The sequence below is a fragment of the Schistocerca americana genome, chromosome X (assembly GCF_021461395.2).
Source record: "Schistocerca americana isolate TAMUIC-IGC-003095 chromosome X, iqSchAmer2.1, whole genome shotgun sequence".
Classification (NCBI taxonomy): Eukaryota; Metazoa; Arthropoda; class Insecta; order Orthoptera; family Acrididae; genus Schistocerca; species Schistocerca americana.
The window spans coordinates 292431311-292455945 of NC_060130.1; the positions used below are offsets into that span (position 1 = coordinate 292431311).

Consider the following 24635-nt stretch of genomic DNA (forward strand, 5'->3'; position numbering starts at 1 on the left):
AAAACAGTAGTCCTGCAGTGACCACATCGCTCAAAAATCAAGACGAAAAATTTAATTGCCGTAACAACAAATCACTCACTGAAATAAAGAAAAAAATGTACAGAGATTTTCCGTCTGCAGTTCACTCGTGGCAACAGAAGGATAAATTATGAAAGACAGCAATCTCATAGCATGAGAAAGTATTTTTGAGAGAATTAATATGAAAGTGCAGAAAATTCAAATACCATCCATAGTAAGGGAACTGAGTTTTCACTCATAGTATCACATTTAGAAAAGCACTCACTCTTTGGGCACTAGGAAAATGTGGAATAGTTCATAAGGGGCAGTGTAAAATATGTAATCTGTGTCTGAAATGAGTTAAAGCAACTAAAAACCATTAATCAGAAGATGGATTCAGGTACCATAACTCACTATATGGCCCATTCATAAGGAATGTGTATTACATAAGCTATTTTATGGCATCTTGAACATGTAATTAAACTAATAAACAGAGTTAGCTACTAATTAGTGTTCAGCAATAGGAGAGCTTTTCCCCAGAGCAGGAAATTCAGTTGTTCTTATTCACTGTGAAACATCTGGGATACATAGCAAACATGTAGCTGTTATGCACTCTCTTGTTGGTCCAGCCAGCACTTATCACTTCTTTCTGAACACTCCAAAACGATAGCTTAAACATTAACTGCAAAAAGATATATGTGCTCCAGTTCATCATCAGACTGGTTGAACTCCACATTTCCTGCTGTTGGCTTGTCAATACGGGCACTTAACTCAGCCAGGAGTTTTGGGGATTACTACTTCTTCATGGCACTTTGAGTTTCTGAACACTAAAAAAAACATATTTTTTGTGCAAATACATCAAGGATGCCAAATGTCATTCCCATAACCAATCCAATTCTAGTCTGAAATAGTATATCTCCAATGCAGTATCACGGTCAAGATTCTGTTGACACACATCAGAGAAGAAGTGGAGTTTAGAAAAGATATCCAGTATATCAACCAGAGATTGCTTCATGGAGGTACAGTGGTTGTATATTAAATTCATATTTTTAATAATACAGTGTTATACACCATTAAAATCTGAACCATTTCGGCCCCACCTCCCTCCAGTGTTGACAAAGCTGTTAACTGTATTTTTTTCTATTCTCCAGACAGATGAAAAAAAAAGTACACCAAATTACTTATTGCATCAGTCACTAGAAAAAATTTCCATACTTCTGGAAGGTAAATGAGGCTATTATCTATAGTATGGCAAAAAGTTATCACTATGAACTCTTGGAAAATCATTCGCTCTGCAGATCTTACACAAATGATTGTTTCTTTAGTTATGTTTGAGTTTTATTTTATATAGTCACTATCCAATAATGACCCAATTCAGTTGTTCATTTTTCCACTTTCTTTCCAAATTGGAAAAAAAATATGGACTAACTCATCTCATCTGTATAGCATCAAACATATTCAAAGTAATTCTTATAAACTACATTTGGTATTTTCCATTTGAGTGCAAACACAAATAAACTTTGTGGTTGTCCAATATGTGAGTACACTACGTTTAGTTGCCTGTCCAAGAAACAGTATTCTTTTAAATTCACTCCATAGCATTGGAATGTTTGACCTTGTGCTTTATCAATAGTCATACAGTACACCAATGTTACTGTACACTGGAGTTGAATGGTAAGTTAGTTGAAATGAGTGGAATTCATGGTATGAATACTCACTTGCCTTTTTCCTTTTCCAGTTAATATTTCTGCTTCTACTATGTTGTTTAAAAGCTTTTTTTGTGAATGCATACAAGGGACACTGGGCAAATTTAGGGATTCTGATGGGAAGTTTGCACTTTCGTCTTATTTCACCACTGTATCAGAGGATTTTTTTTCCCCCCTTTCCCTGGTATCACACACAGCACTTGGTGATTTGTCTGTTGAGCTATGTCATTTTTTTTGTGGCTCAAATAATTTGTTCATGCAGACATTCTTTATTTACATAGTTTCTCTGTAGGAACAAATAAAATGTTTTGACAGGTTGTTCCCATGTTTTTATTACGTAATACAGAGTACAGCTCACTCATTATGACATTTTTGTCAGAGTGAGAATCAATGAAATACATGCCATTTCCAAGTTGTATTCTCAAACATTTGAGAATATTCTAGAACATTTGGAAACATTAGTTAACATTCAAGAATTTTCATAAAATCTGGAGAACATTACAGAAAAATGTCAAACTTTTCCCCCTTGAAAAATATATTGATGCAAAAGAGAGAGAAGATGTCGTGGTGACCACCATGACACAAAAGTGACCACTTCAAACACAAATATTTCCTCAAACACAACAGCTAGTGCATTATGTGGGAACCAAGGGTAGCACCAGTCACAAAATTGGTGGTGGGTAGTTTTGGAGGTATCGTCAGCTTCACGCGGAAACACTTTAATTTTTATGTATACACTGACTATTGTTTTCAAAGGTTATGAAACATATATTTTCTCTGAATGGCAGCACATGTGTTTCAGCCCTATGCCACTGAACCATTACCAACAGTGGTTTGACGACTGTACTTACTTAAAGCCCTTTTTGCTTTCATTTAGTGCAACTACATGCATGCAAGATACATTTTACAAAAAACACACCACACTGAACAGACAGGAAGACAGTTTTGTTTAACAGAAGTGTAGAGTGTAAATGCAGGAAAGGAAAAAGATATAAAAGATATTCTCATTACAGAAGCAATAAACATTCAAAGTAATTAATTGTCAGTGCCATACAACATATGCCTGCTAGTAAGATTATTCGTGCAAAAATACAACAATAAACCAAAGAAGGAACAGAGAAATAAGGAAGATCAGCATATTTCTGTGATCATTAAGGTAGCACTGTGTTACAAGTGATAATCAACACAGTTACCCACAAAAAAGGCAAAAATAATGTTATTTTGAGGGGAGAGGGGGGGAGGGGCATGGAGGGAATCAGCATTTACTGTGAAATGTTGTAAATCATGTCACAAAGTAGTTAACATTTCATGCTGAGAATAAACATTAAACAGTTCTTTTTCCAAGACTTAGTATCTGGCAATACTATTGCCACTATTCAAAAGTTAGAAAGCTTCTAAAGTTTCCCCTAAACCCTTAAATAAAAGCTTAGGATCTCCCTTTTCAATATGGTGTTTCTAGGAAATATTTTCTAAGAAACACTACTAAATAGTCAACATCTCCATTTCAAATAGGAAAAAGTAGTGAAAGAAGAAAACTTAAATATATTATGCTCAAGTGACTTGAGTGTACAAAACGTGCTGTCAAACATTACACATGCCTGTTCAGAAAAGCTGAAATCTTGAAACATGGACCAAATCAGGTTCCTAATGTAACTATATCATGCAACTTATTGGAACAACACAGAACTCAGAGTTCAGGACCCACCACATCAACATTTTTACTTTTTCTTTTTATTTGTTAATTTCAAATTATGAAAATCTAAGATATTTTACCACCTATATTTTTATTAAGTGTTGGTACCTGATCTGGTCCAATGCTGAACCTGGGCCTCTACAGGAAGAAAACATGTGTGAAACCCACTTACCTCTCACGAACATTATTGGCCTGTCGACGTTCTTTTTCACGAACTGCCTTTGTGTTTGGGTCTTCACAATCTTCATCCGCACTTGAACAACAGTTGCAGAAACACAATATGGAAATTATCTCAACTGGCCAGATTAGGAAAAATACCAAACATTATAACCTTTACCATTGTTTCCATAAGACAGTTAACTAATGACAGAGAATTAAAACTTTTTTATATAACAGCAATTAAAGGCTGTGACATATTATTCACTTTCATGTCTTGCAAGAGAGCCAGTCACATGGCTGTGTTCACAAACATTGGTACCTCACCTGTGAAAACCAATTCACAGCAAACACCTCACACTGCCAACATTTTCATCTGATTCTTTACTATTAGTTCTAAATGAACTGTTTTAAAATTTATATTTTAAAAATCACACAATTCTTATACAGGGTTACTACAAATGATTCATTCACTTTCGAAGTTCAATATTTTACAAAGCATCACATGTGTAAATATGACTGATACATGAAGAGAACTGTACACTCACTGAGTTTGCACTGTGCCCACCAGTTGGTATTATGAGTGCAGTGCCTCAATGAAATGGTGACAAAACAAGAAAAGAGTTTTTTCTCCAAGCCAATACTCAGCATCCATCCATTTATATAGAACGGTTAATTGCCACAATATGAGAGCATAGAGCACTGAAATACCGCATGACACTTTGCTGCATGAACAAAATTCACTGAAGGTTGTTAATATTAATGTTTTCTGTGAAATGTCACCAACGAAGCTTTATGGGCCATTTGTCTTCTGTGAGAAGACTGTGATGGGTACCTCTTACCTTGATACATCACAGTTGTGGTTGTTTTCACAACTGACTGTTGATTACGAGAATTTCATCTTCCAGTAAGATGAGGCTCCTCCTCATTGGAGCATCGATGTCTGTCACTACCTAAACGAGAAAACTCCACATCACTGGATTCGACATTATGGTGAAAATGATGTGGCTCCATTCCCTTCACTCCAGGTTGCCTGATCTCATGTCTTGTGACTAATTCCTTTGGGAATACATTAAGGATCATGTTCACATACCCCCACAGCTAAGAAGACTGTAAGAGTTCAGAGAATGCATCACTGCTGCTATGATGACCACTGAAACGATGTTGCTACATGAAGTACGGAACAAACATCACATCATAGCAGTTTAGACATGTGACCACAGGGGCACTCACAGAACATTTGTAGAGTGCAAAATGCAAACTTCCTGAGTTTACAATCCTATTAGTGCATCAATCATATTTGTACATGTAATACTTTGGAAAGTATAGAGCTTTGAAAATGAATGAATCATTTATAGTAGCCCTGTATTTTCTGACTGTTGACTGGCTGCCAACAGGCACATGGTTACGACTGAAAACACTGCTGAACTTTCAAGCAATATTCCTATTTGTAGCTAACTAATAAAAAACACACATATGTATTAACATTATCCTAGCTGCAATCTGATGCTTGCTCTCTCTCTCTCTCTCTCTCTCTCTCTCTCTCTCTGTGTGTGTGTGTGTGTGTGTGTGTGTGTGTGTGTGTGTGTGTGTTAGATCCAAAGGAGGAAGGAGGACATTGTCCAAAAGATCCGCAATATTTTCCATCTTGTTTATGTGTCTTTCAAACCCTTCAGCACCTCACCTATAGAATTATGGGTTAGTGTTACTTTTTATGTTATTTGTTTTATCTTAACTTGCACTTTTCACTTAATATTACAACCAACTCTATATGAATAAGCATGGCTAGGTAACCTGGAGGGTACATATGTGTTACTGAAGGTATATTACAGGATCTGGGGATGTATTAAGAAAGAATGATAAAGAGTAAATTGTGATGGCCCTGAAGCTGGGGATGATACACACTGAAACAAAGGGACACAGGATATATTACACAGCCATGAGAAGAGGTCAATTATGTAGAAACTGTTGGTGGTCAAGGTATTGGATGCCCCGAATGTGAATGTCAGCAGCATTCCCACTCTGTACATCAGAATGGGACACAACTTATGGCAAAACTCAAGTGAAGTGCAACGGTGGTGTAGACAACTGTAGTTTGGACAAACTACAAATTGCAAATGTGGCTTCACAGTAGACAATTTATGTATTTTCTCTTGCTGATTCAATGACATTATAAGTTATGACTGTAGCCAGCACAGGAACAGCTTCACTGGAACTGCTCATGCAGTCGAAACAAGACTGCTACCAAAACACATTGATAGCTGTTTCAGCGTAAATTACATTCCATCAGAGTGTCTGCTCAACATTTGTTTCAGGGTAATTTACATTCCAACAGTGTGTTTGTCCAACACTTGCACTGCTCGGCTTATACAGGTTGGTGAGTGCAGTATGACATGATGGGTGACATTCCCTCAGCTTAAGCATGTTGGTGAGTGCAGTATGACATGATGGGTGACATTCCCTGGACATTTCTACCTTTGTAGTTGTTGAAAAAGGCACCATGAAAGCTGTAATAATGCTCCTACATCAAGGACGACACATTCCCAAGACCAAAATTGTGCTACAGTGGTTTAAGAGGAATGAAGACAATGAAACAAAGGATGATTAGGGTGTAATATTCCATCAATGATGAGATCATTAGAGCACAAATTCTAACTGGAGAAGGAAACTAACTGTGTCCTTTTCATAAGAACCATTCCAGCATTTGCCTTCAGAAATTTAGAGAAACTGTGGAAAACCTAAATCTGCTATACTTCAAGGATGACACATTCCCAATTGTGCTACAGTGGTTTAAGAGGAATGAAGAAAATGAAACAAAGGAAGATTAGGGTGTAATATTCCATCAACAATGAGGTCATTAAGAGGGAGCACAGCAATTTGAACCGCTGCTCTCCTGAATGAGAGTTCAAAGTCTTCCTGCCAAGCCACATTGCTTGGTGGGCTATTAAGAGAAATATCATTTGGGTTCAATACACACAATATCATCTCTATGAAACAAATTTGCAACTTCAAGAGCCTTCCCACAGAGCACAGAGCACTGTTCACAAAGTACAAGAATCATGTTGCTTGTGTGTGCACACCTGATGCCAAAACCAAGAATCTGAAAAGTCCTTGCCATAACAAACTGTATCTGTTTTGAGTGTTAACTGTGGATTCCTCAGGTATCAAAATATTCTGTTTGATCAGTGTCCTTGCCCCCCCCCCCCCCCCGCCCCCCTGTAACTCTTTTATCATAGAAGCTGCCATGGCATTTTTTAACAAGGTTCCTCTAAATTATACTTTGGAAGTATAATATTAATTTAGGAAACTGTTTAAGGCATTATGCAAACCCCCAACATGTGAACATATGCTTCTCACAACATTAGTGCAATACAACTCAATGGGTGAAAGAAAGCCTAATATAAGGAGCTGTCAGCCTTGATGAAGTATAACATGTTGAGTAATACCATTTGCGTATGTGAAATTTTTATTTTTTTGTGTTACTAGCTTAAGCCCAACATGCACTGCAATGCCTCTTTCAATTGTTTTCTAATGTATTGGAAAGAGACACATAAAAACAAGGTAGATACTAAGACAGCAATTTATGTTCAACACTGGGAACTGGAAAAAATGATACTGTGTGATGATACATTTGTTGGCTCCAAATGATGTCATTTGAAATGCCGAACTGTATTTGCAAATGTGTTGTACAAAGTGCATGGAATTGGTGGAGTCACCTGAGAGCAATGACAAAAGAGGTTCGGGTGTGAACACAAAGTCGGAAGTTTGACTTTGCAATTTGCACAGCTCATTCCTAATGTTTCAGTGCTGAATTTTTGTGCACCACAATGTGCACACACTTTATCTATGAGGTCGATGCCTACACTAGGGTACACACTGTAGTCATAATTGACACTGTACTGGAGTGCAGCAAGAGTTAAGTCAAAACCAATTAGCACTGTCCTTCAAAATCAAGTAGCACAGAAACAGTCTGTGTCCACTCTAACTGTTCGCTGCTGTGCTAATTCCAAAGTACGCTATCAAGTACCTCATAAGCAATCAGCTAAATTTCTTGGTGCCTATTGCCCGTCTGATTCCAAAGCATGCAATCGAGCTGTTCATAAACTATCAGATAAACTTCCTCCTGTGTGTTGGTCTTCCGATTCTGATGCACTAGATAGAGCAAGCTGTAAACAATATGATTCATTGCTTGTTTGGTGACACACCTGGAAAATCTGTTCAGTTACAAACCTTCTCTTGAAACTGCTGATCATTTTGCAAGAAACTGCACGTAAATTGGGCTATTGCTTTATGAGATCATACATTCCGAACAGATAGACAAACATTTATTTTTTATACAGCTAAAGGCAGAAAAGACAACAGAAAATAATACATAGAAATTTTTTCTGTACTTGATTTCAAGTAATAATAGCATTCATTCTCTTTGCCAAAATGCCAGTTTTATTCTCCAGTTATCTACAAAACTATGTCTTCTTGATAAGTAAATCCCACCTCTAATCTGTTTCTGCATATTATGATGCATTTCATTTGTCTTTTTTTCTTCCTCTTCTATACATTTTCTGGTGGAAACAGCAACATAATAGATCTGTTACATTTTTAAAAATCATGACAAGCAGATTAGCTATGATTTTTTCACTATGCAGTAGATTATCATTTCTTTACATTATATATTGCACTTACATTATATATTGCACTTTTGCTTAAAGCTGGTTCACAAGAGTGTGAAAAGGAGGAACAGATATCTGTCTGGTGATGATAGTTGTAGTCTTCCTCTACACACTAGTTAACACACAGTGTCAAAGTAACAATGGTCTCTTGGTTACGTCTTTGTCTTTCCTTTATTACTCAGTGTGTACTTCCTGTAGAAAACGTGGAGATCTGTGTAGGATGTTTTGTTACAGAAGTGCATCCCAAAACAGCCCACACAGAGACTGATGAAAACTGAAGAACATTTAATAGCCTTCTCTAAAATCCCCAACTGTTACGGAGAGGTTGCTAATGGAAAATAAAGTGGGTATAATTTGTGTCCTCTAGTTGAAAACCTATTCATTTCTTGTTTTTTAATTAAACTATGATTAAATCTATGAATGTTTAATAATGATATTCACTTATCAGAAACAGATTCTTACACGAACAGTTAATTCTTACAGTTGACACAAAATAACAAATAGCATATTCCATAGCAGAAGCCTCTTACACGCATAAACAACCCACATTTGCTACTCGTCTTTGTTGTGATGGGCATTTTTAATAGCCCAAAATATAATGCACTGTTCGGTTAAGAGTTACATACTACACACAAAAAAACTTTTTATACATTGACACCCTAAAAATAAAGGGATACATATGAGGAGACATTTGTTTGGTCTTTTCATTTAGCTCTTATGAACGTCTAGAGAAAAATTCTATGTGGGATTCAAAGGAAATTTATTGTTTAATAGCTATTACTATATAACATTAACTACTACATTTATATGTGAAGCATGAGAAAGAATCTCACTGACACGCAGATTTGTTTTCTGTAAGTTCAGTAATGTGACAAAGCCTCCTAAACAGCAACTAGTTTGTGTACAGTGAAAAACTATCAACTTCACTTTGTTCCCTATCATAGTTTGTTGTCTGATGCCATGTCATCTCGGTGATACGTCTTGACCAATTATCTATGGCCTTTTTTGTATTTTTCTTCTGTCAGCACCATACCATGCAATTCTGCATACCAATTTACATTCACTGTATGTATTTTCATGTGTGCACACTTCTTCTTTCTTTCTTTTTTATTTTAAATACCTTCATGCACTCATAACCTTTCTTTTATTGACTTTTTAATCTTATTTTTGCATTCCACCTGTTTAGCACCCCCCCCCCCCCCCTCTCTCTCTCTCTCTCTCTCTCTCTCTCTCTCTTATTTTTCATGTAACCTGCACAATGAAATTACTACTTAAAAATTTATCTTTCAGATGGTTAAATGATGTGCTGCATTTCAAAAGAAAGGTTTTATAAACTTACTATCTCCTTGAACGTTTGGATCCCTTTTGGCCAGAAGTTGAGTTTGCTTGCACAGCTGTATTAGGACCTGTACTGGTCTGGCTACTTCCCAATTCACTGCTGCTAGGTTTGGTGTCAGAGCTTGCTCCAGGAGGTTCCTTGCGCTTTTCTGAATAATAATGAAACAAAGATTTGGTATTACAATAAAGTGTAACAGGTGAAAATACATAAGTACTCAAAGATGACTTAATAAAGCACATCTAGTAATCATTAACACAATAAGAAAACAAATATCAGAATTAAGTTTTCTATTGAAACATACATTTGACAACTGTCACAAATATAAAAGGATGAAAGAATGTGAGATGAGATAAAAACTCTTAATATCCTGATTAAGAAGCAGTTGATGTATTGGTATCATTACAGTTTTGGACACCCAACAGCACTAAAGACAATAAAAAACTGAATTCAAATAACTGAGTGCTGGAATGAAATTTTCATTCTGCAGCAGAGTGCACACTGATATGAAACTTCCTGGCAGATTAAAACTGTGTGCTGAACCAAGACTCGAACTTGGGACCTTTGGCTTTCGCGGGCAAGTGCTCTACCAAATGAGCTACCCAAGCATGACTCACGATCTGTCCTCACAGCTTTACTTCTGCTGGTACCTTGTCTCCTACCTTACAAAGTTCACAGAAGCTCTCCTGCAAACCTTGCAGAAGCAGCACTCCTGAGTTGGAGTCTCGATCCAGCACATATTTTCAATCTGCCTGGAAGTTTCAACTGACTGCTACCCTGATCACTGTTTTAGCTTACTAATCCTCCCCTGCCCCCTTTTTGTGTCATGTGACAGGCAACTGACAAAGCTTATTCTGCGGATTACTATTAGGAGCATTCAATAAGTAATGCAAGATATTTTCTTTCTGAAAGCAGGTTGGTTTTATTCGAAATTCCAATACACCATATTATTCCCCATTCTTTTGAATACAGTGCCCTATTTTTTGACATAATCTCCATTCACTGTGATGGCCTTATGCCCCCTTACTGGGAAGGCCAGTATACCTGCATGGTACCACTCTACTGGTTGACATTGAAGCCAAGGTCTTGCTGCATCAATAATCTCCCCATTATCCGTGTACTGCTTCCTGTGTAGTGCAGCATTCATTGGGCCAAACAGATTTAAGTCAGAAAGTGTGAGATCCAGGCTGTGGGGAGGGTGAGGAAGTACAGTTCAATAAAGTTTTGGGAGCACCTCTCATGTGTGCAGACTTTGAGGGTGGTCTTTCACTGCATTGGAGAAGGAGAAGTTTGTTTGAATTTTTGTGGTGATGAACACGCTGTAGTTGTTTCCTCAATTTCCTGAGGGTAGCACAGTAAATTTCAGAGATGATCATCGCACCATAAGAGAGGACATCAAACAGAATCACCCCTCCAGAGTCCCAGAAGACTGTCACTATGACTTTACTGGCTGAGGGTGCAGCTTTGGACTTTTTCTTCAGAGAAGAGGTAATGTAGGCCACTCAATGAACTGCCATTTTGTTTCCAGTTCGAAGTGATGAACCCAAGTTTCATCGCCAGTGACAATGTTTGATAAAAAATTGTGATGATCAGTCTCATAATGCACAAGCAATTCTACACAAGTAATTCTACACAGGTGATCCTTTGTTGCTCTTAATGATCTACTGTTAGGTGGTGAGAACCCCAATGGACAAACATCTTTGAGTACCCCAACTGGTGGATAAGCGTGTTAGCACTACCAACAGACACATCCAGTTGTGCAGCAAGGAGTTTGACTGTGATCTGTTGGTTATGTCGAATGAGTGTGTCCACATGTTCCAACATTGCAGGAGTCACAGCTGAGTGCAACAGACCAGCATGCATCATAGCAAACAGGTTTTCGCAACCTTGCTGCGGTGCTGACAGATGCCTTGCCCAAGGACTCACCATGTTTTTCTTCACTGTCAGGTCTTCATAGATATTCTGCAAGCACCTATGAATATCTGTGATGCTCTGGTTTTCTGCCAAGAGAAACACAAAGATAGGTCTCTGCTTGGAATTCACCTCGAGTAAGGATGCCATTTTTGCAGGCTACATATAGCGCCGCTGCCTATAGCAGCTTCATGAAACTACAGGGGCTGAAGTGGACTATCCATGATGGGCAATAAGAAAATTGTTGCATTTCTTACTGAACAAGCCTCATAGAATTGTAACTTTAGTTTTATTACTATGTTAATTTAACAAGATAAAGATGACTTTGTCTTGTACTTGGATTGGTACTAAATTCATGTTATTGTCTTTTGGGCTACTAAAAGGGAAGCTTAAATCATCACTGAACAGGAAAGCATTACCAAAAACCCAAGTTCAAAGCACATTCGTTGCGAATTTCGTCTATTTAAACAAAAGGCCACTTAAAAACCAAAAAAATTGTTTATTATTCTCACATACTTTGTAGTAAATTGTTTATAAAATTGATGGGATCAGTGTGAATTACCTAAACTCTTAACACATGTAATAAGCAGTTGCTGCTGTTGTTAGTAAGTACTGCAATAAGAGACCTGAGAATTCTTATATTCACAATCTGAATATTCTGCATATCTCTTTCACATTATCCAATATAAAAACAGTATTCTCCAAGTTTCAAAGACATTGTACCTACATTTTTTTCACAACATTTGATATGAGAAGCCAGAACATAAAACAAGAATATAATACACATTATATTATGGACAGTGAATTTAAATAAGTTTTACAGAAAACAAAACCATTAATATCATTTACTGCTCAAAAGGCACTGTCCAAATTGCTAACAACTTTTCTGATTAACTTTTATGTGTAATTTTCTCACTAGTTTCATAAATAATGCTATAAGAATACTAACAGGTTTAGAGTGTTGAGACTGAATTAATTAGTTTGACAGTAGAAATAATATTACTGATTAATTTAATCATGGGCTGCAAAAAATAAACCTCTAGAAGACAGTAACATTATGGGTATCATCAACAGTTATATCATCTCTCCCTTTTGTTTCCTTTGTACATTGAACTCATTGTAATTTGTATTTTTTGCATATTATACAGGGTGATAAATCGTTTACCCAACCGCTTTGGTGGTATGCAGCTGGCAGGCAAGACTGGCTGTTACAGAACATAAACACTTAAAAACAAAAGTGAATTACTCCTGTTTATTAAGCAAGGAGTTGCTGGAACTGCCTCCCTTGGTTGTTCAAGTGTTTCTGACACCTGCTTAGCAAATTGCTCATTACACTCTGCAGTTTCCTCTGATAAATGACAGCAATTTCTTGACAAATGGTAGTTTTAAATTCATCTAAAGGGTGTACATTTGATTTGTATACTTCATCTTTTAATGCCCCCCAGAGATAAAAATCACAGGGATGTGGAGGCCATATGTTGTATAATTCAACATGTCATGAATTTCCTGCATAAGGAGCTGGCTGTATGTGCCATCACAGAGTCCTGCTACAAGCTCACAAAAGCACATTTTCTCTCAGTTAACAGGCCAAAAAAAGGCAACAAAATGCTTTCCACATATCTTTTGCTGTTAACTGTTTCTTGGGAAAAAATAGGGCCTCTTATTCTCTCACCGCTAATAGTGCACCACACTCCAATTTCTTGATCATGCAGATGTGCTTCATGCATTATGTTAGGCTTTTCAGAACTACAGTAACGGTTATTTTGTGAATTAACATATCCACTAATGTGGACCCATGATTTATCTGATAAGAAAGTTAGGTAATGGTCGATATCTTCATCATGCACCCTATTCAAAATCCATTCACAAAACTGCAAAATTTTGCAGGGTCACCCAGTTTAAGTTCTTGCACTGTAATTAGTTTATAGGGCTGTAACTCCAGTAACTTTGTAGCCATTTGAACACAGCCATAGGAAATTCCCATTTGCTGAGAAAGGCATCTAAATGATTTTCTAGATGACTTCTCCAGAGCAATACCAGTGTTACTGAGAGTTTCTTCTGTGAGTACTTTATGTGATTTGCTATGTTTCCTGTCAAGAGCACTTCCCGTTTCACAAAACTTATTTACCAGTCAATGAACTGTACTCTGATTACATGCTTAAACATCATGAAATTCCTCCTGAAATAATTTCCTTACGACATGAGCCAATTCTGTATGCTTCTATGAATCGTATATGAATACCCTTCGGTGAATAGAATACTTGTATTTCACTTGAAACGCTTACAATCGAAAAATTTTATTCTGTTGCCTAAATGAACATGTGTAACCTGCTCCACAACTCAACATAAATGCCTCACAGCAGAGGGGAAATGTACTCCCCACCAGCACTTCTGCCAGCAGGGCAAAAAAAGTATGCCAGGCAGTTGCATTAAGGATTGATCACCCTGTACAAATGCATGAATTTAATGTCCATCAATTATACTTTACATTTAATACTTACTGGATGTTGCTCCAGACAGCCTTTCTATTTTAATTGGTCCATCTGTGTCAGGTGTAGGTGCAAGACCAGGATACGAGCTCTGAGTTGCACCAACTGTTGATCCTGGAGTGCCTGGGTGAGGACTGGGCTGAAATTAAAATTTAAACAATAAAGAGATCAAGTCCAGGAACATTTCCACAGAAATAAATTAATCATCACCATCTAAATGTCACAGAGATATAAGAAGTTTATAGTGTTGATAAACATGACCAACAGCACTATTAGTTACTTCACTACATATTTGAGTGTATTATCAGTACAAAGGTTTTCAGTACATTGTGTCTTGCAGTTGTCAAATATTGAAGAAAAGGCATTTTTAAATGTTTAACACCACAGCTGCTAATTATTTACTGGCTTACAAGTTTCAGGATTTGCCAGTTGCATTTGAGATATGTTTGGTGTGGACTGTTCTAATTATGTCATCACACTTAAATTTAGCTTTATCCAGCATGATCTGATTCATGTGACAACATTATTTTATTTTATATACAGTGTTCTCATTGGAATACACTTTGTATCACTGCTGGCTTATTTTTCACAGGTGTTATCATAAATTTGCAGCAACATCTGTCAAATTTACAACATCTATGAAAAACAAGCCAGTGTGATACACAGTGTATTCTAGTGAGAATATATTCTCCACTGTATATAAAATAAAATATCATTATCACATGGATCAGATCTTACTGGATAATGAGGATCTGAGCTACATTTAAGTGTGATGACATAAACAGAACTATCCAACACCAAACACACCCCAAGCACAAAATATGTGGCATGTGAAAACCAGCCAATATATAATAAGAGGCATTGGTGTTAAGCATTTAAAAATGCCTTTCTTTTAATGTTATCTGTATCCTTGATGAAGTGATAGTAATTAGAAATATATCATTCACAAATATGCTTCTTGGGACAGTATTTAGAAATATGTATTGTTTTCAATGTAGATGACTTGGAAGGAAATCAAACATTTTGAGAAAGAGGAAGGCAAAAAAGGCTAGGGAGGGAGGGACAGAGAGAGAAGAAAACAGAAATATGTCAGAGCAAAAAGCGTATTGTATAGCATATTCATTGACTGAAGGAAAGACAAAGACCACAGTCTCATAATATAAAGTTTTTGTTGATAATATCTAAAATGACCGCACCTACTGAAATATAAAACAGTATTCAGGCAAGTGTAAAAATGGAACCATTCTATTTACAGTTGTGAAAAGGATATACTGCTATTAACTATGAAGATGATACATTTAGTTGCAGACAGAAACAACGAAAAGACTGTTACACACTGATCTTTCAGCTAAAGCCTTCTTCAGAAAACAAAGGAAAACACACACATTCATGCTAGCAGGCACATCTGACACACACATCCCCAGTATCTCTCGACAGTTCTGCCTGGACTGCAACTGTTCTGTTGAATGAAAGCAGCAATCTTTAGTGGGGCATGGAAGGAGGAGGGACAGGATATGGATTGGGGGAGAGAAGAGTGCTGTCTGGTGGAGCAAGTAGGGGCTATAAAGCAGCAGAAGACAAATCTGTCAGGCACAGAGTTGTGAGGTTGTGACAGGGTTGGAGGGGGGGGGGGGGGGGAGCAGAGAGGGGAGAAGACTAGTGGGTGAGTGGTAGAGAGCAGCACACAATGAGGATGAGGGGATGTGAATCAGGAGGAGGTGATGGAACAGAGGGGGTGGAAATAGTTGGTTGGAAGGTGTCAGGACAGTAGGTTCTTGTAGGTTGAGTCTGCGATAATTTCCTGGCCACTCAGGGACAGCGTACCTGCAGTGACAAGAACTCCTTTGCCCATTATGCTGAAGGTCTCAGGAAGGCCTTCACAGACAGGCACTATCCACCAGACCTTGACTGCAAACAGATTTCCCATTCCATATCCTCACGCACCCTCAATCCTCCTCCTGCCACAAAGACCCAGCTACAAAGGAACACCCCTCCATCAGCCAATACCACACCCAACTGAAGCAATTGAACCACATCCTACATCAGGGCTTTGATTTTCTATCATCATGTCCTGAAATGGGGTGCAACAATCACAAGATTCTTTCCACCTCTCCTAATGTCATGGTCCGTCACCCACCACTCCCCAGTCTACCCCCTGTGTCATACCCAATTCCAACTCCTTGCCACAGAGATCATATCCCTGGGTGAGATCCAGGTGGATGACCTGCCTAATCCAGCCACCCAGCACTTCCTATTCCAGTCCTGTCACAAGCTCTTCCCAGTCCATCAGGGGCCAGGACACCTGTGAAAGCAGCACGTCATATATCACCTCTGCTGTTATCATTGCCCTGCTTTTTATATTGGTTTGACTATCAACTAGCTATCCACTAGAATGATTTCAATGGTTGCTTCATAAACCAATCTATCTGAATTCTCTCTTCCACCACTAGCTTTTCTGAACATCACAGATCGGAGTTATCTTTACAACACATTCTCTGCTTCAATAATTTTCCTGGCCTCGACTTACAATAACCTACTATCGCCATATCTTACACCCAACAATTTGTGCCCCCTCTATTCTATCACTTCCTACCAATTCACGTCCCCTCACCATCATTGTGTGCCCCTTCTGCCATATATCCGCAAGACTTTTCCCCTCTCTGCTCCTCTCCTTTTCCACTCCCAGTTGCTCCACAGCCTCCCAGCACTGCTCCTGACAGGCTTGTCCTGCCACATTCTACCAGACAGCCAACTGTACCCTAACCCTCCCCCTTCCCTAACCCACTCCAACATTGCTGCTTTCATTCAATACAACAGTTGCAGTTCACCCAGAGATAGCGGTCATGTGTGTGTTTTCTTTTCTTTTCTGAAGAAAGCTTTAGCTGAAAGCTCAGAACTTAAAGAGTCATTTTCTAAATGCCTGTCTGCAACATAATGTGTCATCTTTAAGGGTATTGAAAATCTATCCTTTTCATAAGTGTTGATATTCCATCCCAAACATTCTATTTACTCAGTTCCTGGTGCTAAGGGTTGCTCTCGATCCTTCTGCCCTATAATTTTCACCTTTTACTTTCTCTCATCCTTTTCATTTTCCCATGCTCTGTGTTTGTCAGTCTATCAGTAGTATGCATGGACAACAAAGAAATTATTGTGAACTGTAACCTGAAAGTAGAAAATTTTAAAGTAAGGGATAAAGATGATTTGCTTTAAAGAACTAGTATTCCCAAAAAGGAAAAGTTAATAACAAATTCATGAAAACAGTTATTCAGAAAGAAATTATTTTCATGAAAAAGAGATGGCTTAGAAGCAATGAGCAGAAGTGATGGTAACAAAACTATAAAATATCCACATGGAAAGGGGATTCTTGAAACTATGAGATAAATTAATATGCTGTATAATTCTGCTACTGACCCTGTTATCATAAAATAATTTTTAAAAATAATAATACTTGGCGTAAGTTATGAATGGGATATGGACACATATCTCTCTGATTTTCAACCTTCCAATGTCATTGGTATTTACCATGTTCCCAACAATTTACTTTACTCCCAGCTGACTGACTTCAAACTAACAGCATACAGACTATGTATTCACAACTCTACACACAGACATTCTCAAAAAATTCAAACATGAGAACTAAAAATGAAATGTGCATATGGTGCATTTGGCTGAGAGGCCCCATCTGGGATTTTTCAGCGGCCTTCTTATTTGATGCCATTTTGGCAACTTGCATGTCAGTGATGGTGAGGACAACATATACCCATTCCTGAGAAGAGAAAAATCCCCATTCAATCATTGAAGCTATGAAAAGAAATCCACTCCAATAGGCTGGACACACTACAAGATAGACAGAAATGATAGGGCCTAAAGTTTCAATGAAGTGGATCTCATCACGCAGAAAACTATTGGTAAGACCTATGAAGCAATGGATGGGTGGAGAAAGAAAACACTTGATGCAGCTGGGAAACTTGGAGAAGCCATGCGGGATTAGCCGAGCGGTCTAAGGTGCTGCAGTCATGGACTGTGCGGCTGATCCCGGCAGAGGTTCAAGTCCTCCCTCGGGTATGGATGTGTGTGTTTGTCCTTAGGATAATTTAGGTTAAGTAGTGTGTAAGCTTAGAGGACTGATAACATTAGCAGTTAAGTTCCATAAGATTTCACACACATTTGAACATCTTGGAGAATTGAGACATGTAGCAAAGGGCAGAATGAGGTTGGAAGCCCTAATTGTGACACCATGCGGTCATCTGGGCCTGATCACTTAAAGTAAGTCAATCCAGTACCCCACAGTCAATAGTCAGCGATGCTAACCAAAGGCCATGAGGTATTTGTATTTGTATTGTATTTGTATTTATGTATTTATCCTGTGGATCACATATTGTACAAAGTACATATTATATAGGACAAGTCATTTTTTTTTAACAATATGTTGTTGGAGAAAAAAAAATAGGCAATGGACTGCCATTTAAAAAATGTACACAAAATTGTTCATTGATGAATATAGTAACTTCACATACAGAGAATACAAACAATTTACATGGGGAACTAAGAAACATGTAGGCAATGTAGTGCTACTTTAAATTTACACAAATAATCACTGAGATTACAGAATAGTGAAAAGGTCAACTGGAAACACAACAGAAGGACAATGTTATTTAAAAACTACATTAAACATGAAATTTAGATTGAGATTTCACAGACAATTAAGTTTTAATACTATTAGAATGTGTACTTGTACATTCAAAAAGCGAGTTAAAAAATTTTGGGAAGTGAAACTGAAACATAGTTGTGTATAGTAGAAATTAGGTTATTATTTTGCCTACAGAATGTTTTACTCTAATCACAGTATTTTACAAAGGAACTTTATAATTTTTCATTTCCAGGAATTCTTGTACTGATTAGAAACAGTGCTTTGTCAGAAATGCCTTTAGTTTATTTTTAAATATTGGATCTGGAGCAGTTTTTATTTGTTCTGGAATTTTATTGTGTAATACAACACCCAGATGAGTTATATATTTTTGGTATGATGATGTCCTTGAAAAAATTTGATGGATATTAGATTGCCCTCTGGTATAATGAGCGTGTATATCATTGTTTTGGATTAATTTGCCTGTTCTTGAGAGGTATTCCCTGGTGAATAGGATTGTTTCTTGAATGAATAGGGATGGGATGCTTAGAACATTAAGTTTTATAAATTGACATTTACAGGATTCCAGCTTTTTGAGGCCACAGATTATCCTCAGTGCTCTTTTTTGTAGTTTAAATATATTTGTGCTGTGAGTTGAATTTCCCCAAAAGATGATTCCATAGCGGAGCAATGAGTGGAACTGCGCATGGTATGCTTGCATTATTGTGGATTTACTTGTAGTAGATTTTAGTATTCTTAGTCCATAGTACAATGATGAGAGTTTCTTTAAAAAGTTGTTTATATGTGTGTCCCATTTTAAATTTTGTTGGACCCATAGACCCAAAAATTTTGTTGCACTTACATTTTCAATTTTATCATTATTTAACTTTACTTGGATAGTTTTTTGATTGGATGTGGGAATTAGATGGAAGTTGATACATACAGTTTTCCCACTATTAACAATTAGGCCATTTTTGTTAAACCACTCAGAAAGTTTTCTCATAGAGTTATCAGATATTGTCTGAAGGGATTCAGGGCTAGATCCAGTCAACACTATGCTTGTATCCCTCAGCAAACAGGATAGTTTCTTGTGGGCTCATACGTTCGACAAGGTCATCTATGTAAATGAGGAAAAGTAATGGCCCTAGAACAGAACCCTGGGGAACACCATATGTTATTGTTCTTTCCTCTGAGAGGAAAACTGTGTTATTTATTTTATTCTGTACATTAATATCGTATTGAAGTGATACCTTCTGTCTGCGGTTTTGTAGGTAAGAGCATAGCCAGTTGTGAGCCACACCTCTTATTCCTCTTCTTTCCAATTTAGCAAGCAGTATTTTATGATCTAGTATGTCAAAGGCTTTAGAGAGATCTAAGAAGATACCTGCAGCTATATTGTGTTGGTCAATTGATTTCAGTATGTGGTCCAACAGTTCAAAAATTGCTGTCTGGGTGGATAAAGATTTACTAAAACCATGTTGTTGAATGCTGATTGGTGCTTGGTTTTTTATGAAATTTATAAGCCTGTCATAAAAAAGTTTTTCCAGGATTTTTGAAAAGATGCTTAATATGGATAATGGTCTATAATTGGATACTAAATCAGGGGAACCTTTCTTTAGTAATGGTGAGACTTTAGCTATTTTGAGAGCATCTGGAAAAATGCCAGTTTTTAATGATTGGTTGTAGATGGTTGATAATGGCTTTACTATATGGGGAGCACACACCTTTAATATGAGGTCAGGTACTTCATCATAGCCACTAGAGATTTTAATGGGTGCTGACAAAAATGGGAAATTTACCCTGCGAAAGACTGACCACTCCCTTATTCTGCATAATCTCACTGAGGGGTATGCACATTTGAAAGTAGTGGGAAGAAGATGTATAAATAGTGGTCTAATAGATAAGGACTTACAGATGTCCATTTAGCTTCTCACAATATTCAGTAATGATGAAATGAATGAGTGTTTTACTCACTAAAATGATAAAAACAGAAAATGTGAAAATTCAGATTAATGTGTAGGGAACAAAAAGTGACACAAATAGAAAAACTAAAAGAAACCAAGTTACATATCAGCATCTGCAGAATATTTCATTCTAGGGATGAAAGCTGAAACAGATGACTCGGAGAAGTCTGAAAATATACATCACCCAAATTACTTTATAACTTACCAGATGTGACTCAATAGCTGCCTGGGTGTGATGATAAGAACTAAGTAGTCCATTGGAATGTGTCTGCAATGTAGATGATGCAACAGCATGCAGCCCCAAAGCTTGGCTCTCTGCATGGTTGCGAAGTACATTAATCGCATCATCTAATCTCTCCTCCATCCGTGTGCCCTGCACAATCAAACAAAATAGGTTTCCCTGAGGAATAAAAAGCTTCAATCCAACATGACAACATAACACACAACTACTTAAGCAACATTTCCTCTGAATGCAAACAATATTCACCTTGTTAAATGTATTTCTGGCCCTTATCATTTTGACAGCAAGTTGCAAAATAACTGTAATAACACATACGTCTCTGTAGTGTCCATACACTAAAACATATAATCCACCCAACCATATAAATTAGAAGACAATATGAAGGTTTACCAGTGTTACTAACAGTCTTTTGCTGCCTGCTAAATTCTTTGAAATGCCATCATGAACCTACCAAAACACAGTCTTCAGCTGACAAAGGTTCCACACATAATTAACATAGTACATATATTATTTGGACATCTGTCATATCTTCATATGATGAGTGGAATCCTCAAAAAAATTGCCTAGTCAATGATCTATTGCACCTCTGCTGATTACAGTAGTGATTTCGATTAGATAACAGTAAATCTCTAAACAATAATCATAAGTGTTTTGACGATTATAATAATAATAATAATAATGATAATGATGATGATGATGATGATGAAGCAATTACTGTTACTTACCATTCATCTTGGCCTGTTGTGTCTCATTTGTGTATGTGTCCTTACAAGGTCAACCAATCAATTTATGACAATTTTTGTGTGCCCTTAACTGTTACCGACTTCTTTGTATAATTTTTATCTATTTTGACATAGTTTGGTTCTGGCACTCATTTTTATGGACAAATTACTTATATATTGAGCAGTATGGTGACAAAGCAGGAGCCTAATGAAACTGAGACGATATCAAAGCTCCAAGTAGCTTTGAGAGACAATCAAGTCATACATATTTTGCCATTTTTCTGTTATTTCCCACCCTTTCCTTGCAGAAGCACACATCACATCTGTAAGTATTCAACATTAATAAAAATAAAAATACAAGGTGAAAGGAGAAAAAAGAAAGAATCTGAAGAAACAAAATGGTACTTAAAGCAAACAAGAAAACCACACACCAAAGTCACATGTCTCATACTGAAATACTTTGGGTCTCTTTCATTCTGAATTAATTTATATTTCTCCTACTACTTTTACCATCACTCTAACCTTCATTACTGATTTCAGACCTCAAACCCATAGGTATCATATTTACTTCTAAGACTGCTAATTGGTTACATCATAATTTTTGTCTCACTTTTTTAGCCTCAGTGAGTGTATGAGTCTTTCATCCACTGATGTCTTACTCAAAAGGAAAAATTAAGAAGGTTTAAAGGTATCTATCAGAGTGTAAACCACTAATGTTTTCCTTCATTTTTCAGTGTTTCTGTTGGTAAGTCTGAAAAAAGTAACAAGTGTGTACTATTTCAGTACAATTTCAACATTTTAATGACAAAAATCTCTCAAACATCAAAATGAGAGAACAAGGGAATTGCCCACCACATAGTCTACTACATCTAAATTATGCTCAACAACCTGCTGTACAATGCATCGTGGGGAGGGGGGTACGTCACAGAAATTTTAGCAATTTTCTAAACTACTCCATTTTCCTATTGAGCAAGGAAACAATAACTCTCTGTGTATCCCTATTTGTACCCTAATCTCTCTTATTTTATTCTGATGATCTCTACATGAGATACACAATGGTGGCAGCAGAATGACTGCACAGTAGTTCTCAAATATTCCCACAATTTACCCAAATGTGTTTACAACAACCATCTCACTTTTTCTCTAAGGATTCCTGTTTTATTTCACTGAGCACCCATGTTGCATTTTCAAATGGGCTAAACCAACCTGTTACAACCCCAGTAATGCATCAATGAATTAATTCAATGTTTGCTGTCTTGCCTATTTGATAAGGACTCCAAACACTGGAACATTGTTCTGGAATAGGTTGCACCAACGTGTTGTGTACAATTTCTTTTATGGATGTACTGTGCCTTCCACAAGCCTTCCAACAAATCTAAGTTTTCAATTCCCCCTTTCCTAATACAGATTTTAAGTGCTCATTCCATTTCATGTCACTTCATAGCATTACCACTAGTATTTAAAATGATGTGAAGCACTCCAAATGTCCACCACCATTCTTGTAATCAGACATTATTAGGTACTTTCTCTTTGTTATAGGCATTATCTTGTGTTCATCCACATTTAGATAGAGCTGTCATTCATTACAATTTTGAGCATTTCCTTATGCTCATCCAACAACAGTACTTTCCTGTAGTATAGAACAGCATTAACCAGTGAATGGTCTATAGTGCCACTGATCCCATCTGACAAATCACATACGAATTTTGAAAACGCGAGGAGTCATATTATGGTTTTATGGGGCACACCCAATGTTACTTTCATGTACATTCACCACACTGAGTTCTGTTAGTAAAACAGTCATCGAGACAATCTCGTATCTGCAAAGATATTTCATATACTTGTATCTCGGTTAGTAGTCAATGATGTGGTACACTGTTGAGCACCTTTTAGCCATACAGGAACATGGAATTTACCTGTTTACTTGCAACTACTGTTTTCATGATACCATTAATGAATAAAGCAAGTCATTTTTCTCAAGTGGTTTTTTTTTCTGAATTCCTGCCAACAACTCATTGAGAGAATTCCCCCCCCCCCTGCAACAAATGGATGTCAGCAATTCTGATATACAATTTTGTGTATCCAATATTTTCCTCTTTTTTGCATACAAGAGTGATCTGTGATCTTTTCCAACCATATGAGACTACTCACTATGCAACATTCTCCATAAATATGAGCTAGAAAAGAGGCAAATTCCACAGTTTATTCAATGGCGAATCTAACTGGAGTTCAGTGAGGCCTAGTGTCTCATTTGATTTGAGTAGTCTTGATTGTTTTTCCAATGCTACTGGTGCTTATTCCGCTATCTCTCATTTGTGTGTCCATCTGGCAGTCAGACATTAGTACAGTAGTATCCCAGTGGCGGATACAGAAAAACCTCAAGGAGGGGGTGCTAAAGGCATCTTGAGCTACCTTTACTTTTACCATAATAAAAAATAATCAACACATGCAAAGTGTAAGAGAGTAATATTTCAACTGATAATACACATATACAAGACAATGCCATCTTATGATATAAAAACGCTGCAATTGTGGTTCTCTTCCTTAAATGATGAATTCTATCTGCCTATTCTTACTGGTAAATTGGTTATTTAAATCGTCAATAGGACAATCAATGTCAGGGTGAGTGTTCAACAGAGCTAAGCCATTAAGTCAATCCCTAAATGCCAGACAGAAATGTATGAAATACGATGATGTAGGAATGCGTGCTACATAGGTAAGTACAACTACTCAATAACTTGATTCAGTCGAGTCAACTGATGAAAGAAAGAACAAATAGCATGTGGGCTGACTGGTGGGGGCATAGTGGGTGGCAATGAGTGGGGCCCTGCAAGGAGGGGGGGGGGGGGGGGGGGGTCGCACAACACCCATATGTATCCACCACTGTAGTATCCTCATGCATAAATACATTTTTATTGGCTGAATTTAATAATCCTGCTTTCTGTCTGTTGTCTTCAATTTCAACACCAGACTGATCCACGAGATATCAAGTGGAACATTAACTCTATACAAGGTGTTCGGAAATTCCCATTACAAATTTATAGGGCTTGTGAAAGGGAGCGGGTACATAATACTTTGACTAGGAACCAATGTCCAGAAATGTATCATTTCCATTCTACGATGGTT

General features: G+C 37.2%; 1 protein-coding gene across 1 annotated transcript in view; it reads right to left on the minus strand.

The window, feature by feature from the left end:
- The window catches only part of LOC124556532 (transcription factor 12), a 732435-nt gene that overhangs the window by 30162 nt on the left and 677638 nt on the right, over positions 1-24635 (minus strand). Inside the window, exons 10-12 of the mRNA XM_047130486.1 lie at positions 20752-20919; positions 13968-14094; positions 9559-9706 (exon numbers count right to left, since the gene is read on the minus strand). Coding sequence (XP_046986442.1) covers positions 9559-9706; positions 13968-14094; positions 20752-20919 — 443 coding nt within the window. The remainder of the gene's footprint in view (positions 1-9558; positions 9707-13967; positions 14095-20751; positions 20920-24635) is intronic.